This window comes from Papaver somniferum, chromosome 3, assembly GCF_003573695.1.
Source record: "Papaver somniferum cultivar HN1 chromosome 3, ASM357369v1, whole genome shotgun sequence".
NCBI lineage: Eukaryota > Viridiplantae > Streptophyta > Magnoliopsida > Ranunculales > Papaveraceae > Papaver > Papaver somniferum.
In genome coordinates, this window is record NC_039360.1 from 45132117 (window position 1) to 45156286 (window position 24170).

Consider the following 24170-nt stretch of genomic DNA (forward strand, 5'->3'; position numbering starts at 1 on the left):
TAGAGAAGATTAAACTCAATACGATAGAAAAAGTAAGATCAGAATAAGCAACTACAGATAAAATAGTTGGATCTGGCTTCACGAATCCAAAATGAAGTCTTCAAGTCGTTAACCTAATAAGGTTTTGGAAAACCCTAGGTTAATGGAGAATGGACTCTAGTTTGCAACTAGGACACATGAAAGTGTCAGGATTATGTTTCCCATATGCTATAGTTCTCCCTTATATAGTCTTTCAAATCAGGTTTTCTTACAATCAAAGCTAAGATAGGTTAGTAACAAATCAATTGGCATTCAGCTTTAGATGAACTCCTGATTTAAGATTCAAGCTAAGTCTGCTTAGAAACTAAGCAATCAATCTCCATCGTTAGATGGTATTAGCATGATACACACAAATGAAATGTACCTTTATTTAGATATGGGTGAACCGTACCTAAACGTGTATAACTTGTTGGCTCAATCACAATTAACCGAAGTTACCCACATGAACACTTATCGTTCAGCCACATTCATCTAACACTTCTAAATCAAATATGATGATCAATCAATCATGATAACTAATCAAATGAATCTAAATGTGCTTTAAGAGAGTTGTTCAAATATTCATTATCTCATAGAAACATCCATGAACAATTTGAAACATATTCGGTTTGGTTTCTAATTGTACAAAGTACTTATACAAGAACCAATTCATGAACATAATGCCACGGTTTGCAAAACAAGTTCGCATACCTTATTCCATTAAAGTTCCAGGGACTTTAGTTTGCAAACTGAGTCCGCAAAAGAACCCGAGTTCATGAGTATGAATTTCATACTTACCGATTTTAGATTCTAACCACTGTGTTTGCAAACAGAGTACGCGAACCACAGTTCCGGACTTGGCCTAGTCTTGTCGTTGATCGTTGTTGCAGGCGTCAAAAATAATTACACTTTCTTACTACTCAAAATATATTATGAAGCAAGGGCAAGAAAGGATCTTTCCCACAGAGAGGTCTTAGGTTGCCAATATGTTTCGGTTTCTTATGTAAAGCCAGGGGGATTTTCTGATTTTTATATACTAAAATAACATAATATCAAAACAAATAAATAAAGCAAAATCAATAAGATTATAATATTGGTCAAGGATTGGTTTTCATTCACAAACATGTATTTGAAACAATAACTAGAATTGATATTTAATCTCAATTTATTAAAAGTCCTAGGATACCTTGATCGCAAGAATATCCCGCTAATTTTCTCTTGTCATCAACAAACACATTAAAAGATGCGAATGTGAATTCTACCTAGAAAGCAACCTAAAGTGTAAAAGCACAATTAAGTTTAACTCCCTAAGAGCACTAAGTTCTATGAAATAATACTAATCAATGCAAACGAACGTGTAAAAGCACTAATCCGTTTTAACAAAGGTTATGATCCACTTGTGACTACTAGGATGTATCACTACAAGCAATACTCACAATTATGCTACTTGCAATCAGGAAATATCACTTTTGCGTATAATAACCCTAATCTAGCAATAGAGATAAAAACTAATTCAATCGATTCGCGACTCGACTAAACATGCATTCAAATCATATAACAATATTAAAAGTGAATCATAAGCAACAAAATAGGGAGACAAAACTAATTCATTGCATAAATATCATGATTGGAACTCCAACTTATTCCTTAACCAAAAGAGAACTAGCTCATGTTCATGGAGTTCATCCAAAGAAGAAATAAATCTATCATGTTGTAAACCCTAGGACAAAAGTAGAAGATGAGATTCTCCCTCATGGACCCCCTCGTTATATTTCTCCTATGAATGATTATATATATCCTAAGACTTCAATCTCGACCAAAATCTCAAGACAGGCCAAGCCCTGTCCAACTCTGCCAAAAACTGATCCGCCTCCAAACAGCCCACAAGGTATTAAGCCCAATTAAAATTTACTAAGCCTGTCAGTCCCATGGAACTGACAAGCCAATCCATTGCAGCCAACACTGCCTCAGCTATTGCACCTCCAGTTAACAACCCCTATCTCCTGCAATTGCATTCATCTCCAGGCCACCACACTGCAGCTGCAATATCACTGTCTGGTCAATACATTCTATATTCCATCCACTTACCATTTCAGCTTCATTCTATCACTCAAACCAATCAGAACTACCACCAGTCTACTGCCATCAACTAAATCTTCCTATACCAGGCACTCAAGCAGCAACAACTCCCAGATTTCTTCTCCGATTCTTCATATCCATCTTAATTTCAAACATGCAATGGCCTGCAATCCCTTTGAACCAGCACCACCAAGCCATTTCAGCTGCAGAATCAATCATGCCACCTGAATAAAAGAACTCAACTTCTGTTGAACCTCGAGCTCATCACTTTCTTACACCAGCAACAACAACTAGCAGAAACCCCTCAATCCATTTCTCGACCAAAACCCACTTGTTTTCTTTGTCTTTTTGAATCATTCATGGTTGTGAACCGATGACAGCAAACTGAACCCAACCATCTTCTTCTCCATTTCCCTGTTGAACAACCATCTAACTAACAACTACCCGTTTCAGTTCAGTTCCTGCAAATCTCTGCATATCAAAAGCACCAAATCAACACTCATCTCTTAACTCTCGGCCATTACAACCCGCTGCTCAAATTCTTCTCTTGATTTCTCCATCGACCCATCTCTGTTTTGAAATGCACCACCAAATTCATTCATAACGATTCCACCTTCTCAGCAGCACTGACTCCTCTTCTGCAAGCCAACAAGAACTCCATCGGCTCATAACTCATTCATTCTTCCAGCTGATCCTGTAATGCCAATATCTGCGGCAGCAAACACAGCTTCCTCTTATATGTTTACATGGCTGCAACTCAGCTGCAATTAACTATCAACCCAGGTCTTCTTATCTGCAAAGCTCCTAGAATGCATCTAAGCTCATTTTGTAGCTTCAAACCTATCTGCTCATTCAGTCAGCTTCATCGTCCAAGCACCAACGACTGACATTCTCTGCAGCTCCATATTAGCACCACCTGCACCTCAACACCAACTTCAACCTCTCAGATTCATCACTTGCTCAAACCACTGCCATACAAACTCAGCTTCCATTAACTCAGGCCCTTGCCATCGGCACTAACAACATCAACTTCACCTGAATTCCATGACCTGCAATGCCTCTTGCACCATCATCTGCCACTCCACAAGACTCTGCCAACTACAACACAAACTCAAAAACCCTCTTCTGTGCATTTCAACCACCACAAACACCAGATATCGAGCTCAAAATCAAAACCACCTGCATTTCAACTCTTGCCTGAAATCATCAGCAGCAACAGACTCAACAACCCCAAAGTCCAGTTCTTCTCACAGCTCCACCACCTGCACCATCTAATTAAATATCCATCCAGCAAAACCCATTAAAATCTTTATTCTCTCTCAAATCAAAAGCAGTAGCAGTTAATCATTCCAAACCCTAGCTTCCAGATCCACATCAAACCCTCAATTTCTTTGTTTCAGATTCAATCAAACCTTATTTCGATTATTTCATGGCAAACCCATATCAATTCTATCACCAATTCCTTCTTCTCAGATTCAATTCTTCCATTAGCAGCAAACCTAATCTTATCAACTTCAAATTCAAACTCTTCTTCTTTATAATTCGAACTCAACTGCCAGTTGACAACAACTTCATCTTCACCATCACTGCAACAATAACCTTCACCAGTTCTGAGATTTATCATCCTTACTCGGTTCCATTGCAGCCATCATCGAGCTCTTCTTTATCAGCAACCATTTTCTCAGGTGAAATGAAGAAAGAAATGTGCGTTTCTCTGAATTTTAGGTTCAGGTAATGATGGGAATTACTCAAAGCAACCAGCAATTGGATACAGGCCACCCAGTTATCATTTTGGCTTGTTAGTTTTAGAGAACCGACAGCCTAACTCTCTTTCAGCTCAACTGTCAGCTACGGGAAACTGACAGATTATTCTTCACATCCTTCTTGTGCAACCTTAGCCGGCTCCATCGCTCGCCTATGAATTGATTTTTCTTTTTTCCGTTTTCGCTCCAAATGGACTTTTCCTCCTTCTTTTGCTCCCAAGGACTCCATTGCACCTAATAATTCAAAACCAAACATAAGAGATTCAATTCACAAGGATAATAACAAAGAAAACATAAATACTAGATATAAAATTAGGTGTTTTAAACACCTATCAGCCGTTCGCAAACACTATTCGTAACACAACAATTCCAGACCTTTCCTAGTCTAGCCGTTAGCAAACACTGCTCGCAAACTACAGTTCCGGATCTTTCACAGGTAAACCTGTTCGTAAACATAGTTCGCAAACCAGAGTTTCGTACCTAAACTAGAACATTACAGTTCGCATACAAGGTATACATACCGTGTTATATCCAGAAATTGGTAGTAGTTCAAAAACTCTCATTTAATCATTAAAATATCCTTGGAAGACAACAATGGTAATCATACACATACCACTAGCTGCAAGTAATTTTCAAGTGATTAATCGATCAATACGAATCTTCTCAAGTTAACATCAAATGATTGTCTCACATAAATCATGTAAGATGTTCAAGGTAATTTTCACATGATCATCTTGACTTAATATTTAGTTTCCAACAATTATATTGTCTCAAACTAAACTCGTCAAGTAGATGATGAAGTTTAAGCTAAAGTTAAAAAGCTTTCAACATGTATTTCGAGAAATATATAAACGAGATAAACTCGGCTCAAAATTTCAAATGTGTATAATGTAAAAGTCTATATAGCTATACTACTTAGTCTCATTAGAAGATAAAATAGAATAGACTTCTGAGTGATATATAAGTTTTAGTCTCCACATACCTTTTGTTGATGAAGTTCCTCCAAGCTCTTCATTAGATCTTCTTCTTCAATTGGTGAACGCCGTGAAGTCTAATGCTCAACTACACACTTCTATCCTAATCCGAGACATAACTATTAGTAGACTAGAAATCAAGACTTATAGTTTTGAAAACTAAACTTGACAAACAAACTTGAGATAACAACGCTTGCGAGTTCGACCGAGCAGTGCTCTAACAATGCAGAAGCAATATTAAAAAATCTTCCGTAGGCAATATGTCACCATATCAATAAAAGATGCAACACATCGACAAATAGATCTATTGGAAAAGGCATTTAGGACTCAATGTCTCCAACATATGCCCACACATACGCAACATCCAACAAATAAGCAATTTAATTTTTACGAGTTATTTTCGAAGCAAGGAATTGCCGCTCTCTTTTATTACATTACTCAAACTAATGTTATTTTCTCCTTTAAAATTAAAAATTAAGTTATAATAAAATAATAAAAAAATAAACGACCTGACATCTAATGTGATAACTCGGGCCGAATTACATTTTTTTTTGAGCAAAGAAGAAGGAGATTTTATTGAAACAAACAAACTGAAAACAGAACACAACACGACTACACCGAAACACAAATACCTAATTCTTACTTTCTTCTTCTAGGATACTAGCAATAACATTAGGAGGATCACATCTCCAAGTTTGAAATATGATGCTAAATCTAGCTAATTTTTCTAGCTTATCAATTGCTTTGTTGCAAGATTTTGTTTGGAAAGTTACTTGACAGGACTCTAGACTTTAAAGTTTAAATGATTTTTTGGCAGTCAGATACGATGTTCTGATCCTGCTTTAAAAACCCCGCACACTACCATTGCAACACTCAATAACAGACCTATTATCTCCTTCTATAATTATTTTCTTGTATTCCATGTCCTTCACCCACTGAAGAGCTTTGAGCAGGACTATTGATTCAGTTTGATTCACATCTCTGATTCTTGCTGAGCAGGCCATTGCTGCCAAGAATCTTCCTGCAAAGTCATGAATGATCAAAGCAAAACCTGCATTAGTATTTTGAGAAAGGAAAGAAGCATCAGTGTTCATTTTTAACCAATCTGCTAGAGGTTTTCTCCGATTTCCAGAATGGTCTACACAACTTCTGTTTTGATTCTCCTTTTGATGACTTATGCTATTCATGTATGAGAAAATTTTATGCACACTGCTCCTAAGATGGTAGGATTTATTTTCAAACACTTTTTCACGTCTTTGCTTTCCATATATGCCATATGGTACAAGTAGGGCTGCACAACGGGTAGGGTGGGTAGGATATGGCCTATACCCGCCACCCTACCCGTTTATTGGCGGTTAAGAAGATCTTTACCCGTCACCCTACCCGCCAAATAGTGGATATGGTAGGATACGGTTACAAAACTGGCGGGTAGGGTAGGGTTGGCGGGTATGGGTAGGGTATGTGCACCCCTAGTAGGAATTGCTCGAAGACCAGTAGGATAGGATAATTTCGAGCTTTACCCGCCACCCTACCCGTTTATTGGCGGTTAAGAAAATCTTCACCCGCCACCCTACCCGCCAAATAGTGGATAAGGTAGGATACGGTTAAAAAACTGACGGGTAGGGTAGGGTTGGGGGTATGGGTAGGGTATGTGCACGCGTATGTACAAGCTGCAAGAAAGAAAGAAGGAAGGTGTCGTGAACTTTTATATCAGCATCACGTGCAAACTTAGGCACCCTTTATTTAAGAAAGGGATCATTTTCTTGGTTCCCAATTCTAGGGTCTGCTTGATTCACTGTTCTTCTTTTGCTGGATCAATCAGCCAGACTGTTTGAGCTGACCTAAAACCACTGAAACAAACCCTAATTTCTGTCCAAAGGCTTAAATCAGGTATGTTTTTGTTTGATATATCTCTAATTAACTAGCTCGTATAGGAAATGAGGTTCAAGTATAATGTGCATTTTACTTGTTCGACGAAATCTCCAATTAATATATGTTTTTGTTAGGATTTATTGATTTATCAGGGTTTTTTTCTGCTGATTGCAGAGAAGGGTTTTGTTGTTGAGAATGTTCTTGACAAAGATATTTAATAGGGCACTCTATCTGGGTACTCGATCAAATGGTTCATTCTATTCAACTACCGCTGCTGCAGCTACTGCAACTTCAGCTAAGACATCACACAATCCTTTAGAAGAGTTTTTTGAGGTTACTAGAAGTCAAGAAGAGGACAAACCAAACACTTACGGTACTAACTTTGAGTTTTGAATTCATTGAAGTATATGATTTGGAGAGTAAATGCCTCAAGCAATGGCGTTTTTTTGGGTTGATCATATGTGAGGGAACTTACCACGTTGTTTTAGATTCAGTTAAGAAACGAAAGCGAAAAAAGAGCTTTAATATTTGTGATGGGGTTTTCCTTCCATGGATATAGAGGTTTGTCAATGTAAAAGAACCAAATGAACTTGTTTCAATAATGGTTCTTGCGGTTCACGTGCTTGGACCATAAACATCATCAGCTGCCACCTATTCATTACATTTTGTAATTCTTTCCATACATAATTGAATAGATATTGTTGCATAGAATTTAGGATTTGCTTAGCTTGCTAGACCTTTCATTTGGTAGATGTCCCCTAGTACTTAAGTTGGAGGCAGAGCGAAACATGTGGTAAAGAAAAAACATCTGATTTGTTTTCTCTTAAGTTTACTCTTGAAGTAGTTTGTCTTCTGCTATTTTATGTCCCTTGATAATTTTGAATGTTCTGCTCTGTCTAGGTCGAAGTTGGAAGGCATCTGAATTGCGTCTTAAGTCTTGGGATGATCTTCAAAAGCTATGGTATGTGCTTTTGAAAGAGAAGAACATGCTTATGACACAACGCCAAATGCTCAACGCACAGAACCTACGATTTCCCAACCCAGAGCGTATCCCTAAGGTACTGTTGCCTCGTGCTGATCTCACTTACTAAGTTAGTCAATTCTATTAAAACACTGTTGAAATCCCTATAAGAGATCTCTATCCGATCCCTGAAGCTGCAATTTCATGTGTTTTCTGGATCATTTGTCCAACTCATCAGTTTTCAGTAAAACCAGCGACCTGAGTTCAAACTCGCCAGTGTAGGGGTGTGGGGGATTAAACTAAAACCACATAGTATATTTGTTTCCTTGCAACCATGGACTGCTAATCAATATCTTGTGGAGCTTGTACTGAACTGTTTGACATTGCTAGGGTTGTAGTAGTAGTCTTCTGATGATTATACTTCTCTTCAAAAAATTCATTACTTGGTTGTCGTGGTTGCAGTTTATACTTCAATCGCAGCCATGTAAAAATGCTGAATGTGGTCTGTGAGTGATGATGTCATTTGATATGAATTCTAACTTTGCTGGAAGGTGAATCTAACAAATGAATTATCCAACAACCACTCATCTATTGCGCTCGACTATATTCTAGAGTGGGGCTATCACACACTCAGCCTTATAATAACAACACTTACGAGGTTGCACCAAAATCACTAGACTTTGATTTATAATCGGCGAATTAGTGATTTTGGTGCAACTTCATAAGTGTTATTATAAGGTTGAGTGCGTGATAGCCTCACTCTATTTTTTATACAAAATTCCACATAAGATCTTCCACATGGTTTCTGTTAATACCTGGAGTTGCAGAAACCACTAAATGGTTTAAACGTTAATAGTCTCTATTCGAGATTACTTTCACCAAATATTTTCACGATAAAAAGTTATGACCACACCTTGGTCTGGTATTTGGACTTATGAACTTATGATTCCTAGAATGCCTACAAGTTATACATCAGTAGAATTTTGTTTTTGTTTTCGGCAGTCAGTCGGTTTATGCTATTATGTCTTTACCATTCATTTGTAGTTTGAGTACTTAAAGTATCTTCAATTATCAACACATCGCATATGCCAGTTGGAAAGGAATAATTGTCCACATTAATCCCAAGGTTGATCATTACCTAATTGTTCAGATCTTCATTCAGCATTTTTGTACACTTGTTTGATTACCTAATCCTGACTAAAGTGTGCATGGAATGGATTTAACTAATCCAATATTCAGATAATGATACCAGGACATGCTTCACAAAGGTTTTGATAGAAAGGTTCAATTATTCGTTCTACCAATAGTGGATAGATTTTGCTGTCCAGACTTGTTTTTTGTCTTTTAAATTTCTAATATTTTAAGTTGTTTGGCCTTCTAAGGCTAAATCTTCCTTATAATTCTGAGTCTGTTATAACTATGGATGCATCATTGTGCTTATTTTGAAAGGGAATTGATAAACTTATCTTCATCTTTTGTCTGCAAAAACTGTATCCTCCTTTTGCCTTTCATTGGCGATGTTGTTATTCTGACAGGATATTTTTCCCGTAGGCCTCTAGAAGTTGAATCTGGTTACCGAGGAAACTTATTTTTTTGTTTTTATCCCAACTATGTCATTAATAGGCCTCGCCTAGTTCATCTCAAGACTTCAAATTAAAATAAACCTGTTGAACTGCTGCCATTAGGATTTACAAATTCTTTTTGGGTATTTATGTGGATTGGCTCATACTGGAATAAATGCAGGTAAGGAAGTCAATGTGTCGAATCAAACATGTGCTTACTGAGAGAGCAATTGAAGAAGCTGATCCAAGAAGGTCCGCAGAGATGAAGAGGATGATAAATGCATTGTGATAATTCCAAGTCCGGTTTCCTCCATCTCGTCGTCAAGAGTTTTTCTATTTCGTAGTGACTTGGCATGTAACATGCAGACGGCAATAAGTTGTTCCCTTTTGTAGGTTATATCGTAGAAGTTGCAGATTACCAGTTAGGATACAAAAGAAAAAAATGGTATTTGGTTTTTGTTGATAATTCTGTTGCAACATAAAGGCAGTTGGTTGTCTGGTTTTCCTGGTAAAGAAATGAGTTATATTTTTGCCTGCTGTAGAACTGTAGAATCTACTAATTCCATTTTATGCAGAAACGTTAAAAATCTGAACCCATTAAGTCTGTGATGAGAAATTTAGAGTGTTATATTATCACAATTCACAGCATGGAAAAAGGGCCTCAGCCAAGTAGGTAGATAATTCCAGATACCTAATAAAGCTGGATGAACTACATTTTGTTGTTTACATGAGAGACAAGCTGGAATTCCATTAAAAGCTACATTGCGTTAAACAGGTATTTATGTGCATATAATATAATACTACTATGTTAGAATGATAGCTAAGGAGCAACAACAAAAGCATTCCCATGTGAAGGCCAGTATATCTCTTCTCTAGGGCAAGGAAGGGGAGCAGGCTGGGCAATGAATGTCGGGCAATGTTCTCCTGGCATCAGAACTGAAAAACCTGGCGAGTATGATGTTGGCGCCTGTCATCAGAACCCCACTAATAATATCAGCATCTACAGAGATAAGCCCAAAACTGGGAGAGAAGCAACCTAAACTAAAGTGTTCATTCTGAAAAAAACATGAACCAAAATTTACTTACATTTTGCGAATTACCAAGCTTCTCGAGTGTATGAATCCGAACTCGCATTTCACCCATTTCGAAGGTTCTTTGAGCTGCATCTTGAGGTGACGAGAAAGTCGGTTTCGGCCTTATCAGATGTTCAAAAATGGCCATGATAATAAACATAGAGACTAGAATTGCTGTAGCCACAAAACCAAAAGATATAGCATCTACTGAAGTCCCAAAACCCTTCCAAGGCACTTCTTGATATCCTCCTCTTCCACCACCAGATTGTGATGGTGTTGGATTCGCGCTTGTATAATCGTACCATGGCTTGGGTCTTTCAGCATGGAAGCTACTCATGATGGGTTGCAGTCTATCTCCGAATGTGTGTGCGTGAGACAGAGAGTAATGAGCTAAAACAGATTTCAAATCTCAAAACTCCAAAGGCGAAGAAGATGAGCTAGCTTTTATAAGGAAAACTGCACAAGATTGCAGTGCTTCATGTAGTCGACCTGCAAAACCGAAAGACGGGAAGATTCAGCATCATGTGAAACAGAAAATCATACTACATACATCTCATTTTAGAATGATAATGTTCTCAACTAAGAAAAATCATGAATCTTCTACTAGACAAAGAGAAGTAACTTGTAATGAACTCATCATACATATCTCAGCAACCTATAACAGAAATTTTAATCACCAACAACTTTATCCTTTATTTTATATATAAAACTTGATGTAAAATTTTCAATTATATTGACACCTTTAGAGAGTTGAATTATGTACATGGTACAGTAAAAAGTACTGAAAATGACCCTCCAAAAAAAAAAAGGAGAGCTAAAATCACTTGACAACTTAAGAATTGGTTTAAGAAATGAAGCTTAAAAGGAATACTGAGAGTTAAAAACAAGCAAAAATGAAAGTTGAAGGAGAAGGATTAACTGCATTTTGCAAGACTCTTCGTGTTGCAGAAAATTTGACTACAATTTATCTTCACTTACATTACACAACTCAAAGTCATAAGAAAAGGACCCCCAAGAGGCAAAGAGGGAGTGCCAAAGTGCTGTAAATCAACGTTTTCCGATTATAAAACCGTAACGATGTCAAGATTTTCTATGATCAATGAAGAACCTGAATTACAAGAAGTTCTTATTAAAACAAACCAAAGTGACATTAGGCTACAATTTGGCAACAAAAGCAAGCAAGAGACTATCCAGTCTATAACTGAGAATTACTAGTAACATAACAGCTAATACCATACCGGTCAGAAAACAATAATAGAACCTGAAATGCTAGAGTGGATAAACACTTTTTTCACCACTTGAATTCTCTGAAAGCAACTTGTGTAGATAGAAAAGAATGATGTAGTTGTGAAACTAGAAAATGGGAAGAGCCTTAATATCTGAACAAAAAAGCAGCTCAGTGAAATATACCTTTGCAGCAGCAGCAGCAGCAGATGAGAAAGAATGACAGAAGTTAGAGCTTCACAAACCCAATAATGCAACATACACGGGTTTAAAAGACTCCGTATTTCTGTCGCCAAATGACAAATCAGGATTATATTTGTAAATACAAAGAGTATCTAGCAAAGAATTCCAATGTCAGTATTTTTTTATAAAGTTGGCAAAATATAGAGACACACTGACAGGCAACACTCCAAATCCAAGGAAAAAGCAGCAATCTTGTAAGAGTCTCTTTTTAGTCTCAAGCTCTACAGTGTTCTCCCCACTACTTTGTACAAAGTACAAAACAATTACATTAAAATTCAAATACTACTACTACTACTAGTATAGTTCTTCTGGTTTTAAACCATGATGATGCTCTTACTTAAATTCATATGAGTTATAATTGGTCTGAAGAAGAAAATAAAAAAAAAGGCAAATATTTAAGATTCTCATTACCCATCAGTACAACTTTCTTTTTTATCTTATTTTCCAACTTTTCTTATGTACTCAAAGAATCCTATTCTTTAGAAGGAGAAGAAAACAAGAAAAAGAGCCGAGAAACTAGAAAAGGTCACGTCCTGGAAGGTCGATAAAACGGATTGAGCTCGGTTGATCCCAAAATACGTCCACTCTCTCGTTGTCACACATACAAAACAAAAAACAGCTAGAGAAAAATTTTCTACTCAAGGTGGTAAACAGTGAAACAGGAATGTAAGGGTTAGCCGATGTCACTATAGTACAATGTTAAAGTTGTTGGGTGATTATATTCGGAGAAATAAAATGAACAAAAGAGAAATTGGCAGTTATCATGCAAAGGTATTTCAAATAGGTATTGTGTTTGTCCATTATAGAAGTAGCTGTAAGACCATCTAGGTGTTATGATGGAGAAAGGCAGTAGAATCCAACATAATCTATCTCCCACTACATGAAAAAGAAAATTAAAGCTGCCAAACAACATAAACAAAATATTAAGGCTGCTGCAACTAGTACAAATGTACAATTCACAATACAGTACAATAAAACCTAAATAAAACTATGTACATTGAATTCAAATATGGTAAAATCTTCAAGTCCTTACACACACACAAAAAAAAAAAAGTTGTGAAAGCAAATTTATAGGCTACACTTTAGCTAAGGATTTTTGACAAATTAGAATTGAAATGAACTAACAACAATGTTGCTATCTAATCATAACATCACTTTTTTTTTTCTTTTACTGTTGGGCATTCACTTTCTTAGGCTTACCATCATAGATATAGAAGCAATAATCACAAGATAAGACCAATAGAAAATTATAAATTAAATGATCAAATTAACTTAGAAACCATTAGAAGCAATAATCACAAGATAAGTGAAAGGCAAAAAAAAGAAAAAACTTGGGTACTTGAAAGAAAAGAAAAAGAAGGTGATATGCAATTCAATAGATTTTGATGGTCCTTTTTTCAACAAAACAATCAATATGTCTGAGAAAGATATATGGAACCTATACTTATAGACCTAATCCAAGCAAAACCCCATGTCTAGACTCTTATTACAATGCATTTTGCAAACTTATGTTTTGGAATCTTTCACTTAGATTATCAAAGAAGTTATATGGAAAACAAAATCATCAGAAACTTAAAAGATTCTTCAAATTGGTATCTCTTTACTTCAGCATCTTTTACATGGTAAAATATCTGCTCTTAGTTCAAATACATCCAATCACATTTCTATCATAAATTGGCCCATTAGCTCAGTTGGTTAGAGCGTCGTGCTAATAACGCGAAGGTCGCAGGTTCGAGACCTGCATGGGCCAATTTTAGGTTTTTTTTTTTTTTTTTTTCATTTTTTTTTGGAAGATTAAGAAAGAAGCAGCAAGATGGAATACGCCTGTTGGCAAAACAAACATGAAAACTCAAAAATCAGTGCATTATATGGGTTGGTACCAAATACCAAAATTCAATAAAAGCTATGATGCACTTCTGTCACACCCCGAAAAAAAGATTTTTGCCTCTTAAAGCCAATTTTTTAAGGAAAGAAATGCCCCACAAATAGCATAGCAGATGGGATATAAAGAATGTAAGAAATATATTATCTGTTCAGTTTGTTTGTTTTCTTTAGCAGTCCAACACAAGTAACCCGCAAAGATTCATTCAGGGAATATGAAGGTTGCAAATAATACATCTGCTTTGCCAATTTTCATTTTAACAAAAAGTAGAAAACTAATAATCACAAAGTGTCCTAAAACATGCCAATGTGACTAAGGTAAGCTGCATGGAGCGTATACTTTAAAAGTGCACCTGGCCAGTTTACTTACTGCATGCCAGAAAAACTTAACTTTCCAAACTTACCTGACACTGCTGCGGTTGGGTTAATTTGCTGGTGGTCTATAGCAAAACATAAAGGCATAAAAAATGAAAGGTAAGAAGGAAATCCTTTTAGCTTTTAATTATCCTTGTCTTAACTTTGAGAAAAGCAAGAGAAGCCAAAATGACAAAAAAGAATGCCATTCTAACTAAAAGAAACCCAAACAAAAGAGTTTTGATGTAAACTTGTAAAGATTTCTTTGATGAAAGACAAGCAAAACATGGACCCTTAACCAAAAAAGAAAAAGATAAGATCAATGTCTATAAGGTTAAACTAGATAGTCTAGTCCTAAGCCCTTGATCAAATCTTCCATTTACTTTTATTATCATCCTCAAATCCAATCCCTACTTTGTTTCTAGTTTTCCCCTCTCTCTCTTAGATCATGGAGTCAAATCAGTGAACTGGACTAAATGATGATGATGAGCATAACTGAAAAACACATCATAAAAGAAGAGGAAAAATACAATAAGATAAAGAACTGAGAAAAGTAAGTAAAAAATATGATAAAATGGTGTTGCAAGATGTTATGAATTCTTCAGCCTCATGATATCAACTGTTGGATGAGGCTTTACGCATTTGTATGATTTGATTAGTTTGCTAAATGAGGTTAGATATTTGTGGAGTATGTTTCCCGTAGAATAAATGCAGTAGTACCATTAGGAGACTGCTTTTGCTCCCCAAAGGCGCGTGCGATAAGACTCTCATTTGTCGGGGGAAAATGGTATCCCACTCACGCTAAAGTAGTCCAAAGAGCTAGAGGGTAGCAAACCCATACTCCAAGTCTCTAACTAAAAAGGTTATTGCTCAGCATATTTAAGGAAACTGTTCATTAGTTCACAGTTGTTTTTCATATTTATAATTGGGGTTCATGGGGATCATGATTTCAGATTGTTTAGTTTCCCAAGTTTCATTATTTAAGATTTGGATGGAGTACACTGTTTTTTTTTTTCTTTAAAGTTTGGATTTTATGCCGAAACTCGCGGCTTTAAGAGCAACTCCAATGGCCAACGGATGAACAAACCTCCAAATACAAGGGTTTGTTCATCGCGTCTCTGATTGAACCGATCGACTCAATTGGGATGACCGGTTCCTACAAGGCCGAGGTGTGCACTAAGCCGAGGCTCGGTTTCAACAAAGCCGAAGCTCGTACCATACTGAGTCGGTCGGTTCCTGCTGAGCCGATACGGCTAGTTACATCCAAGGACTACTAAATCAACTACAAAACTCACACCTTCTTTACCTTCACTTAGAAAATTCTTATAATTTATCTCCAATTTCTCCTTCAACATCCACAAAAATTTATAATTTCATCTCACTCACATCTTCTTCACTCACTTTATAACTTCACTCTCTAAAACACATTCTAAGATAAAATGACAAGTTAAGTATATACACAAAATGCTACATCACACAGAGTTCGCGGTCCGAAGTTCAGTTTGGACGAAGATAAAGCAATATGCAGAGCTTATGTAGCATTTACGCTCGATCTAATCAATGGTGTTCAACAACCGCACCATACGCTTTGGGGAAATATTTTTGCACAATTCTGTCAGGAAACAGAGAATCCAAAAGACCGTGATGCTTCCGGGTTGTCACATCGTTTTGGTGCAATCAACAAATACATGAACAGTTGGGTTGCTTTGATGATGCAGATGAAACGGAAAAGGGGAAGTCGTGATACTGATGTCAATGTGTTAAGTTGCACTAACATACTGTTTAATTGATTTTTAAATTTTTTATTAATTTTTGCAAAATGCTAGTTTATATACTGTTGAAACTGCAACAACGAAAAAAAAAAGAGGAATGCAAAAAACCAGAACTTCTAGTTTCAAGCACGAAGCATGCTTCCACATCCTTAGAAAGCTCAACCGATACAACCCTTATTTGTTGGATGGATATGTTGTACCAAAGAAATCCCCTTACGAGACCGGTAGATCCCAACCTGGTAGTCAATCCCAACATGGTTCTCCTTATTATTCACCAGAAACAAACTCACACCCTCACCTCAACACTTGTGCATCAGTTCATGGTAATTATAATTTGAATGTAAATGGAAAGGCTAATGTATACGATGAATTCAGTGCGGAAAAAAAAAGCTCAAAAAGGAAGCTCAAGATGCTGCACAATCATCAACTTCAGCTTCAGCCGAGTTCAACCTTCACGGTTATTTTGAAAAACAAGAAAAGAAAAATATGGATAAACTAGTTATACGTAATAAAATGGATTCAGAAATGAAGAAAGGTCGTAAGTAAAAGAAAAAATATTTTTAATGCACACAGCGAGGAATTATGGGAATGGACACTTCCAAGATGGATCAGACACAACTTCGATGCTGGCAAGATGAATTTGATGCAGTTCAAGCACAGAAGGCCCAACAATGACCAACACCAGCTGACAGATCTTCTTATGATGAAGAAGACTGATGTGATTGTGGTAAATAAAGTGATTCGATTCTCAGACTTGTGAAAGATACTTTAGACTTAAATTCTAAAACTAAATAGAAAACTCACTAATAATTATATCAAATCAGACAAAGATGATATCAATATTAAAAGAACACTGAGGCTAAGATTACACTATTTTCCAAGATCAAAGTGATTTAATCCAATATTTATATTCATGCAATTTTCTCGTTCAATTTGATTCTAAACTATTTTAACAAGTAGATTCTCAAAATAACAAGTGTAAATTCGAAGCATAGAACATCAAAAACCTAGGTCCAAGTATGCTCTATCAAAAGAAATAACAATTGCTTAACAAAAATCATTCAAACAATTTTCGATCAAGGCAAATAATCATATAATAATTGCAAATAAATAGATAAACAAGAATATACCACTTTGTGTTGGAAAAATAGCTTCCTCTATCGCCTCAGCAATGGGGTTTAGCTCCTCATATTAATCATGATTTCAAAATATTTGTTTATGGCTCAAAAGATGATTAAAAGGATGAAAAGGTCTAAAGCCGTTGAGTTTGTAACAGATATAATTGTTACAAAACTCGTTGTTACAGAGATGCCTTAACAGAACTGTTGCGAACTCTATTAATTGTTGGAAAAATTGTTACAAAAGGCTTTGAATTTGAAAGAATAGGTCACAGGTTAAGCGACTGTCTTCTTCTGCTGTTCTCTGGTTTTCTTCTTCCCCCCGTCTGTAAGTTGTGAAATCGACTCTGCAAGCTTTTGTTTTTCTCTGCAACTACCCCAATGTGAACGTAACCCCTCCTTGACCTCTCAACACCCTTTATATAGCTAATAGATCCCAGAAATCCGAGTAAATCCAAGAATTATTCTATGTTACCTCAACCAAAAGTTACGGGAGTTTTCATCCTCCTGATTCCTCTCTACGCGTGTTTGAGCTATCAAATCTTTCCAAAAACAGAAGAACCCAACTATAGATAGAGTCCCCTTCCCTTAATACTACACGCACCTGCCAAATATGGTTAAAGAGAATCCCGAAACTTCATTCACCTCGTTTTGCTTGAACTCGACGAAATCTCCCTTTATTTTCGAATCTGGGTCCTATACCAATCCTGTTTAGTATTAACAAGATCATATCCATCAAAATCCACGTCCAACTCCGACTGAATCTCGTCCAAAATCCTGCCAGGAAACTTCGCAGGTGAAAGTCCCCTGTTTCACTCCAACCCGATGATACATCCCATTCTGATCGATCCAAACACTCGTACCAACTCTGTTGTGCTCTAACAGGTCCAGCCCAACGAAAATCAGCCATTGAATCTCCATACAAATCAGAGACGGACCTATGAGAGGGCTAACCGGGGCTTTAGCCCCGGTCGCCCTCCCGGTCCACGAGCCTAATTTTTCCCATTTTAGCCAATTTTTTGGTTAATCATGTGTATTAGCCCGGGTCTAAAATGAAAAATCCACCATGCTGGATCCGTCCCTGATACAAATCGCTCAGAACTCGAACTCCATATCTGCTTCGCTGTTGCCATTGTTTCCCGCCAAAAAGCTTCATTTGAATTGTGAAGAAGGGGCGCCCCTAACCAGAGTGGGGGTGCGAATAACAGCTGCCTTGGGGTGTCCTGGGGGTGCCCCTTAGTAATTTGGGTACCCCTTATCCATAATGAGAGTCCGAATAGTGAGTGTCCTCAGGGCGCTTTTACCAACTTTTCGAGCCGATTTTTCCAAAAATGTTTATTGGCCAAAAATACCTACACACACATAAAACACCATAATAAGTACAAAAATAAGGCCTAGCAATATATAGAATCGAGACAAATCATACACAAAAATGTGTCCATCAAAGACGTCCATGAGGAGGATATCAATAATGCAAAAAAATTGACATAGTTTTTTTAAATTCATGACTTAGTTGTTAGTTTAACTTGTTATGTATAATCCTTTTAGTTTTAGTTTCAATTTAATCCTTACTTGCAATTTAAATTATCAGAGTACACGAATCAAACTACTGAAATCAAAGTACATGAATTAAACTACCGAACCAAAGTACACAAATCAAAGTACGCTAAAAAAGAACTAAATCCTGTGAGGGTTTCTTCTTCCAAAATCATCCTACAAGTGAGCAGTGAATTCTCACTTCCACCAATCTATATTCTCGTGCAGGTACACCCCATGCGGGTTGAACATCTTTCCTCATATTTTTATCTCGATAATGAACCCAGGTTTTATCCCGTCAACTTTCTTCGATTACCATATTGTCCAAAATGATGCAGGTGAGCATAACTCTATTCATTTCTATTGGTTTAAACGAACTATATGGTCCACAAATTATATGGAACTTTCTCTTCAAAACTCCAAATGCTCGTTCCACATCCTCCCCACACACCATTTGTCTTTTGTTAAACAACCGTTGAGCACGGATATATTCTCCGTGTATAGATATTTCATCGTAAGCTTGACATAAAGTTGACCACGCCGGATAAATTCCATCTGCCAGAAAATGCCCCATGTTATATTGATTGTCGTTGATGGTGAAATTGGCAGCTGGAGCATATCCGTACTTTAATTCTTCGAACAACGGTAATTTGTGCAAGATATTGATGTCGTTATTGCAACCCGGTAGTCCAAAAAAAAACATGCCATATCCAACAATCATAAGAAGTCGTCGCTTCAAAAACCACGGTTGGTTTTGTGTAGTGGCCCTTATACTGACCTTGCCAAGCATGAAGACATCCATGCCACACCCAATGCATGCAATCAAGGTTATCTAAAATTCCAGGAAATCTTCTCTCCTCATTATGAACTAGTAATCGATTGACATCATCTTTCGTTGGTTGCCGTAAAAAAACATGGACCAAAATAGTTGACTATAGTTTCGCAAAACATTTTGAGATTAGCATATGCAATTGTTTTGTCCATAAAAATGTGCTCATCACAAGCATCCGCATGAACCCCATAACCTAGAATCCTAAGGCATGCGGTGACCTTTCAAGATTATGTCCTCATATGTTTCTTGCATCAAACTGATAGTTAAATTAAGGATATACCCGACAAAACTCTCCAACAACCCGAATGATCAAGTGTTGCGGCATTCGGTAGCAACGTTGAAAATCCTCATCAGAGTGGACACCTCTATTAAGAAAGATTACGTATTATTTGTTGGTGACTTTCATCTCATCTTCATAATACATCTTGTTAGAGTATTGCTCGGTCGATCTCACAAGTGTTGCTATATCAATCTTGTTGTCAAATTTAGTTATCAAAACAATATCTTGATTTCTAGTCTACAATTAGTTAAGTCTTGGTGTAGGATAGTGTATTTGAGAAACGAGCCATTCATCATTTGTGTTTTATCGTTTGAAGGCGAAGATCAACCGAAGATTTTGGAGAACTTCATAAACAAAAGGTAAGTGAAGACTGAACCACCTATTTCTCAAGTTATATTCACTTTTCTATCCTTGAGACAACTATTGCATAACTAATTATACTAGCTTGCACAGACAAGAATTTCGATCGAGAACTAATTATTTAGTTTACGAATTTCTAGAAATATAATGACTAAGCTTAATAAACATTTGTTCATACTTGATTAATTTCGGTGGAGAATAATTTATTGTTCTGAACCAAATCATGATTCAAGTTTATCATTCAAAAATACCTGGAACAGTGATATGCGTCATTCATATTATTCAGGAATGTTTTTTGAAATGATTTAGAGAAATATAGAACTACTATATTCGGAATACAAGACATTGTTATCAGTATTACAAGCTGAGAAAACTGTTATATGTCTGAAGTCATATTACATGTACTTGTACACGTAGCGGAGTAGCTATATATCGAATTTCATATTTGTGTGATACACATACTCATATGTACATCATGGGAAAATCTGTTTGTTTCGTGATCCAGATAGGTATGCATATTCTTATGCAAACCATTTTGGAACTGTGGTAAAGGAACTGGGTTAAATATTCAAATCGGTATGGGAACCAATAAAGTTCTACATTCTAGAACTAATTTAGTACCCAAACCGGTACGCAAACTGAAAACGTTCTGTGAACTCCAGAACCAGTAAAAGTCTTAAGTTTGCAAACCGGTACGTGAACTGAAAAAGTTCTGTCAACTCCAGAACTTAGAGTTGCACCTAAGTTTGCAAAGAGGTACGTGAACTGAAAAGGTTCTGTCAACTCTGAAACTCGGTTTTGCCTATAAGTTTGTAAAACAGTCCGCGTACCTTAACTCGGCTGACTCACGAACGACTCAGGTATTTTTACTTTGTGCATTTACCAACTATGTCGATTATGATTAAGTTGTGATTAAATTATTTCTATGATATAATTTTCATTTGATCAATTATCTATAAATACAATAGACTTATTGGATCACATGATTGTTGTTAGAGCATAGCTCGGTCGACCTCGCATGTTTTGCTATATAAAGCATGTTTGTCAATGTTAGTGATCAAAACTATGAGTCTTGATTTCTAGTCTACATAGATAAGTCTTGGACTAGGATAGAAAAGTGTAGTTGAGCTCAAGGACTTCATGGCGATTCATCATACAACGACGAAGATCTACTCAAGTAACCGTGGAACTTCATCAACAAAAAGGTATGTGGAGACTTGAACTTAACTATCACTCGAAAGTATATCTCTTCTATCTCCTACTTCTTATGAGACAAAATTCGTATGCTATATAGACTGGATCATACACATTTGATATTTCGAGCCGAGTATATCTATCCTATCTATATCTCGAAATCATGTGTTGGTAAAGCGTTTTGCTTTGATCAGGTTTATCTTCACCTAATGACGAAAGTCATATTGTTTCAATAACTTTGAAAATCGCTTTGAAGATAAATAGTGTAACAACTATATAACGTCCTCTAAGAATGTTTCAATGGTTGGAATGAGAGTTTAGGTCTATATAACCAATGATGGATATAAGCATTGTGTGGAAACACATATGTGCATAAGTCCTATTCCTTAATCCGAAGTTTGCAAACTTTGTTGATTGAGAGAAACCGGAGGAATTGGCTTTGCCAAGTCCGCGAACTCAGTTTGCGAACTCAGTCCGTGAACTGACGGAAGTTCTCTTGCCGAGAATTTCTGCTGGGATTTTCCAAAAACTCGTTTGCGTGTTTAGTTCGCGAACTGGCGGAAGTCTCCTTTCCGAGATTTTCTGCTGAGTTTGGAAAACTCTGCCGGTTGTCTTAAGTCCGCGAACTTGTTTGCGTACTTGAGTGGATTATGATCTAAATATGTGCTCTGAATATGAAACTTAAATTACTAAGGAATGCAGTATGCAAACCGTGGCTATAAAGTTCATGAGCCGATTCAATCGAATCGAATCATCTTTGTTTCAATTGTGTCTTGTGTAGTTACATAAGATCTCATAGAAATTGAACAACTCTCTAACTAGTTCAATTGTGTCTTGTGTAGGCCCCTGATTTTTCAATTGATATCTGAGCAAGCAAACACACTAAGACCTCATCAGTCTGTGTTTGTAGCGATCTGACTCTATGGACAGAGGTGCTATCTCTACTAACGTACCACCAGTCTTTGATGGCTCTAATTACTTATGGTAGAAAATTTCTATGCGAGCCTTCAACGAGTCGCGTGATTTTCAATCATGGGTATATGTTGTCAATGGCTATGATGCGCCTGTTGTTGCAGCCGGAGACGTAAACGTTCCCTAGAATATTGGTGAATATAATGCTGCCGAGATTCTTGCTACAAAGCAGAATTCTGAAGGGTTAAATGCTATCATACATGCCATTGCCCCAAGTCTTCAACACCACGTGTCTAATTGCACTAGGTCTAAAGATGCTTGGGATATCTTAGAAAGCGTATTTGAAGGTAACTCCAGTGAAAAGGAAGCTAGGATTCAAAACCTTAATTCCGATTGGTAAAACCTTCGTATGACAGATGAAGAATCATTTGATGAGTTTAATCACAAAGTGTCTGAAATTGTTAATGCATCTTTTGCATTGGGTAAGACTATTCCTGAAAAGGACATTGTGATGAAAATTCTCAGATCGCTGCCATCTAGATACGAGTCTAAGAAGCATGCCATCGTTGAGGGGAATAACCTCGATAATCTTTCCAGAAACACCTTGGTTGGAAAGATAAAGATCTTTGACCATGAACATACATCCAAAGTCGGTAAGGATGTTTCCTTTAAAGCACAGAAGAACACCAAATTACTTGTCAAAGGTAAAAGTGTTCATGTCTCTGAGGATGATCAGTCTGAGGATGATTTTTCCGATGAAGATCTTGACAAATCAGTCTCCTTGATCACAAGACAGTTTAGGGATCTTCTGTTGAAGAGAAGTAAACGGTTTTCAAGAAACAAACCTAAGTCATCAGACAATCTTCACGGTCGCGTACCTCCTAAAAACAGCAATGCTGACGAGGCTGATGACGAGGACATGCCTCAGTGCTTTAAGTGTAAGGGTTTTGGCCATTTTGCTAACGAATTCCCAAACCGTAGAAAATACACTGGGAACAAAGGTCTAGCATTAACACTTGATGAAATGTCTGAAACCTATGATTCTGATGAAGATAGAAAATCAAGTGTAGGGATTCTTTGTGAAAACATCGATTTTGATACTTGTAGCAATACATATATCAATCTCAATGGGTTCAGAGAAGAAGGAAACCCAATCAAGCTGGAAGATTCACTGAATCCGGTAACTGGAAACCCTATCAGTGATGTTTCAGGATCAACAATATGTCTTGCTACTTGCACATCTCAGATGCCTGAATACTATCCAAGATTGACGTGCTCGTTTTGTTCGATGAAGGGACATGCACTATCAAGGTGTTACAAATACAAGCACCAAATAAGGCACGCAAGCAAACTTCAACGAAGAGCAGATCGATTAGCAAGAAAGCTGAAACTTGCTCAGAAGACCGCCGAGATATGTAGAATCTTATCTTCGTCTAAGAAGTTGGTTTCCAGAGATAAAATAAGACCATTTGAAAAGAAAATATGGTCAAATCAGTTTGATAGACAGAGATCAGAGGATTCCTCTCATGAGGAAAAATATGGACAAATCGTTGTTCATCTCAACACAACTTGATTGTGTTGTTAGGAAAATCTTGTCTCATGTGCCTGATCGAAAAGAGACAAGATTGAGTGTTGATCCAGGCTTCAGAAAAGTTTTTCCTTCTTTTTGTAGATTTGTTATTTTTGTCTATCAAATAAAAGAAAGGGTTATTATCGACAATTCTACTCTTTATATGGTTTTAGAGTTGGGCGTATGGGAACCTGTCAATAGGTTTCGAACCCTACATTTCTTTTTCCCTTTTGACATCCTTTATAAGACTGCTTGTTGAGGTAAGTGATTCCATCACATAAATCCATTTGTTCATAACTGTTCTCAAAGTACTATGTCATCAGATGGAAAGGATGTCAACATGATTGTTAAGACATCAATCAAGGAATACAAGAAAACCCAGGGTCGTTCCTTCTAACTCTCAGAAGTTTTCCGACGTTCTTGATGAGTTAAAGGAAATAATAAGGGAGATTTGTGAAATAAATACTTTCGTGTCTAAATCCTTGGAAATTCAGAGGACCCTAATTCGACCTCTTCAGCCAAGACAGTTCGTGGGTATTGACACTTATCTCCGTGAACCTTATGTCCCAATGGCTGTCGATAACAAGGAGTT

The 24170-nt window shown here is 36.9% G+C and overlaps 2 protein-coding genes and 1 non-coding gene across 6 annotated transcripts; 2 read left to right on the forward strand and 1 right to left on the reverse strand.

The window, feature by feature from the left end:
* The first annotated feature begins 6581 nt into the window (after positions 1-6581).
* On the forward strand, positions 6582-9773 carry LOC113356042 (39S ribosomal protein L47, mitochondrial-like). Its single transcript, XM_026599044.1, has 4 exons — positions 6582-6724; positions 6881-7079; positions 7607-7764; positions 9411-9773. Exons 2-4 carry the CDS (start codon positions 6902-6904, stop codon positions 9516-9518), a joined length of 444 nt encoding a protein of 147 aa, XP_026454829.1. The 5' UTR covers positions 6582-6724; positions 6881-6901; the 3' UTR covers positions 9519-9773.
* Positions 9774-9847: 74 nt separating this feature from the next.
* On the reverse strand, positions 9848-12067 carry LOC113356040. 4 transcript variants are annotated; one of them, XM_026599043.1, is made up of 3 exons: positions 11713-12067; positions 10316-10791; positions 9848-10196 (listed from the first exon to the last, which is right to left on the reverse strand). In XM_026599043.1, exons 2-3 carry the CDS (start codon positions 10637-10639, stop codon positions 10050-10052), a joined length of 471 nt encoding a protein of 156 aa, XP_026454828.1. In that variant the 5' UTR covers positions 10640-10791; positions 11713-12067; the 3' UTR covers positions 9848-10049. The 4 variants fall into 4 exon arrangements, with proteins under 4 accessions (XP_026454828.1, XP_026454826.1, XP_026454827.1 ...); XM_026599041.1 differs by lacking the exon at positions 11713-12067 and adding an exon at positions 11541-11646 and having other exon boundaries at positions 10037-10196; XM_026599042.1 differs by lacking the exon at positions 11713-12067 and adding an exon at positions 10945-10965 and having other exon boundaries at positions 10037-10196.
* Positions 12068-13445: 1378 nt separating this feature from the next.
* TRNAI-AAU lies at positions 13446-13519 on the forward strand. The gene has a single exon. It is a non-coding gene; the product is annotated as a tRNA-Ile (tRNA).
* The last annotated feature ends 10651 nt before the right edge of the window (positions 13520-24170 follow it).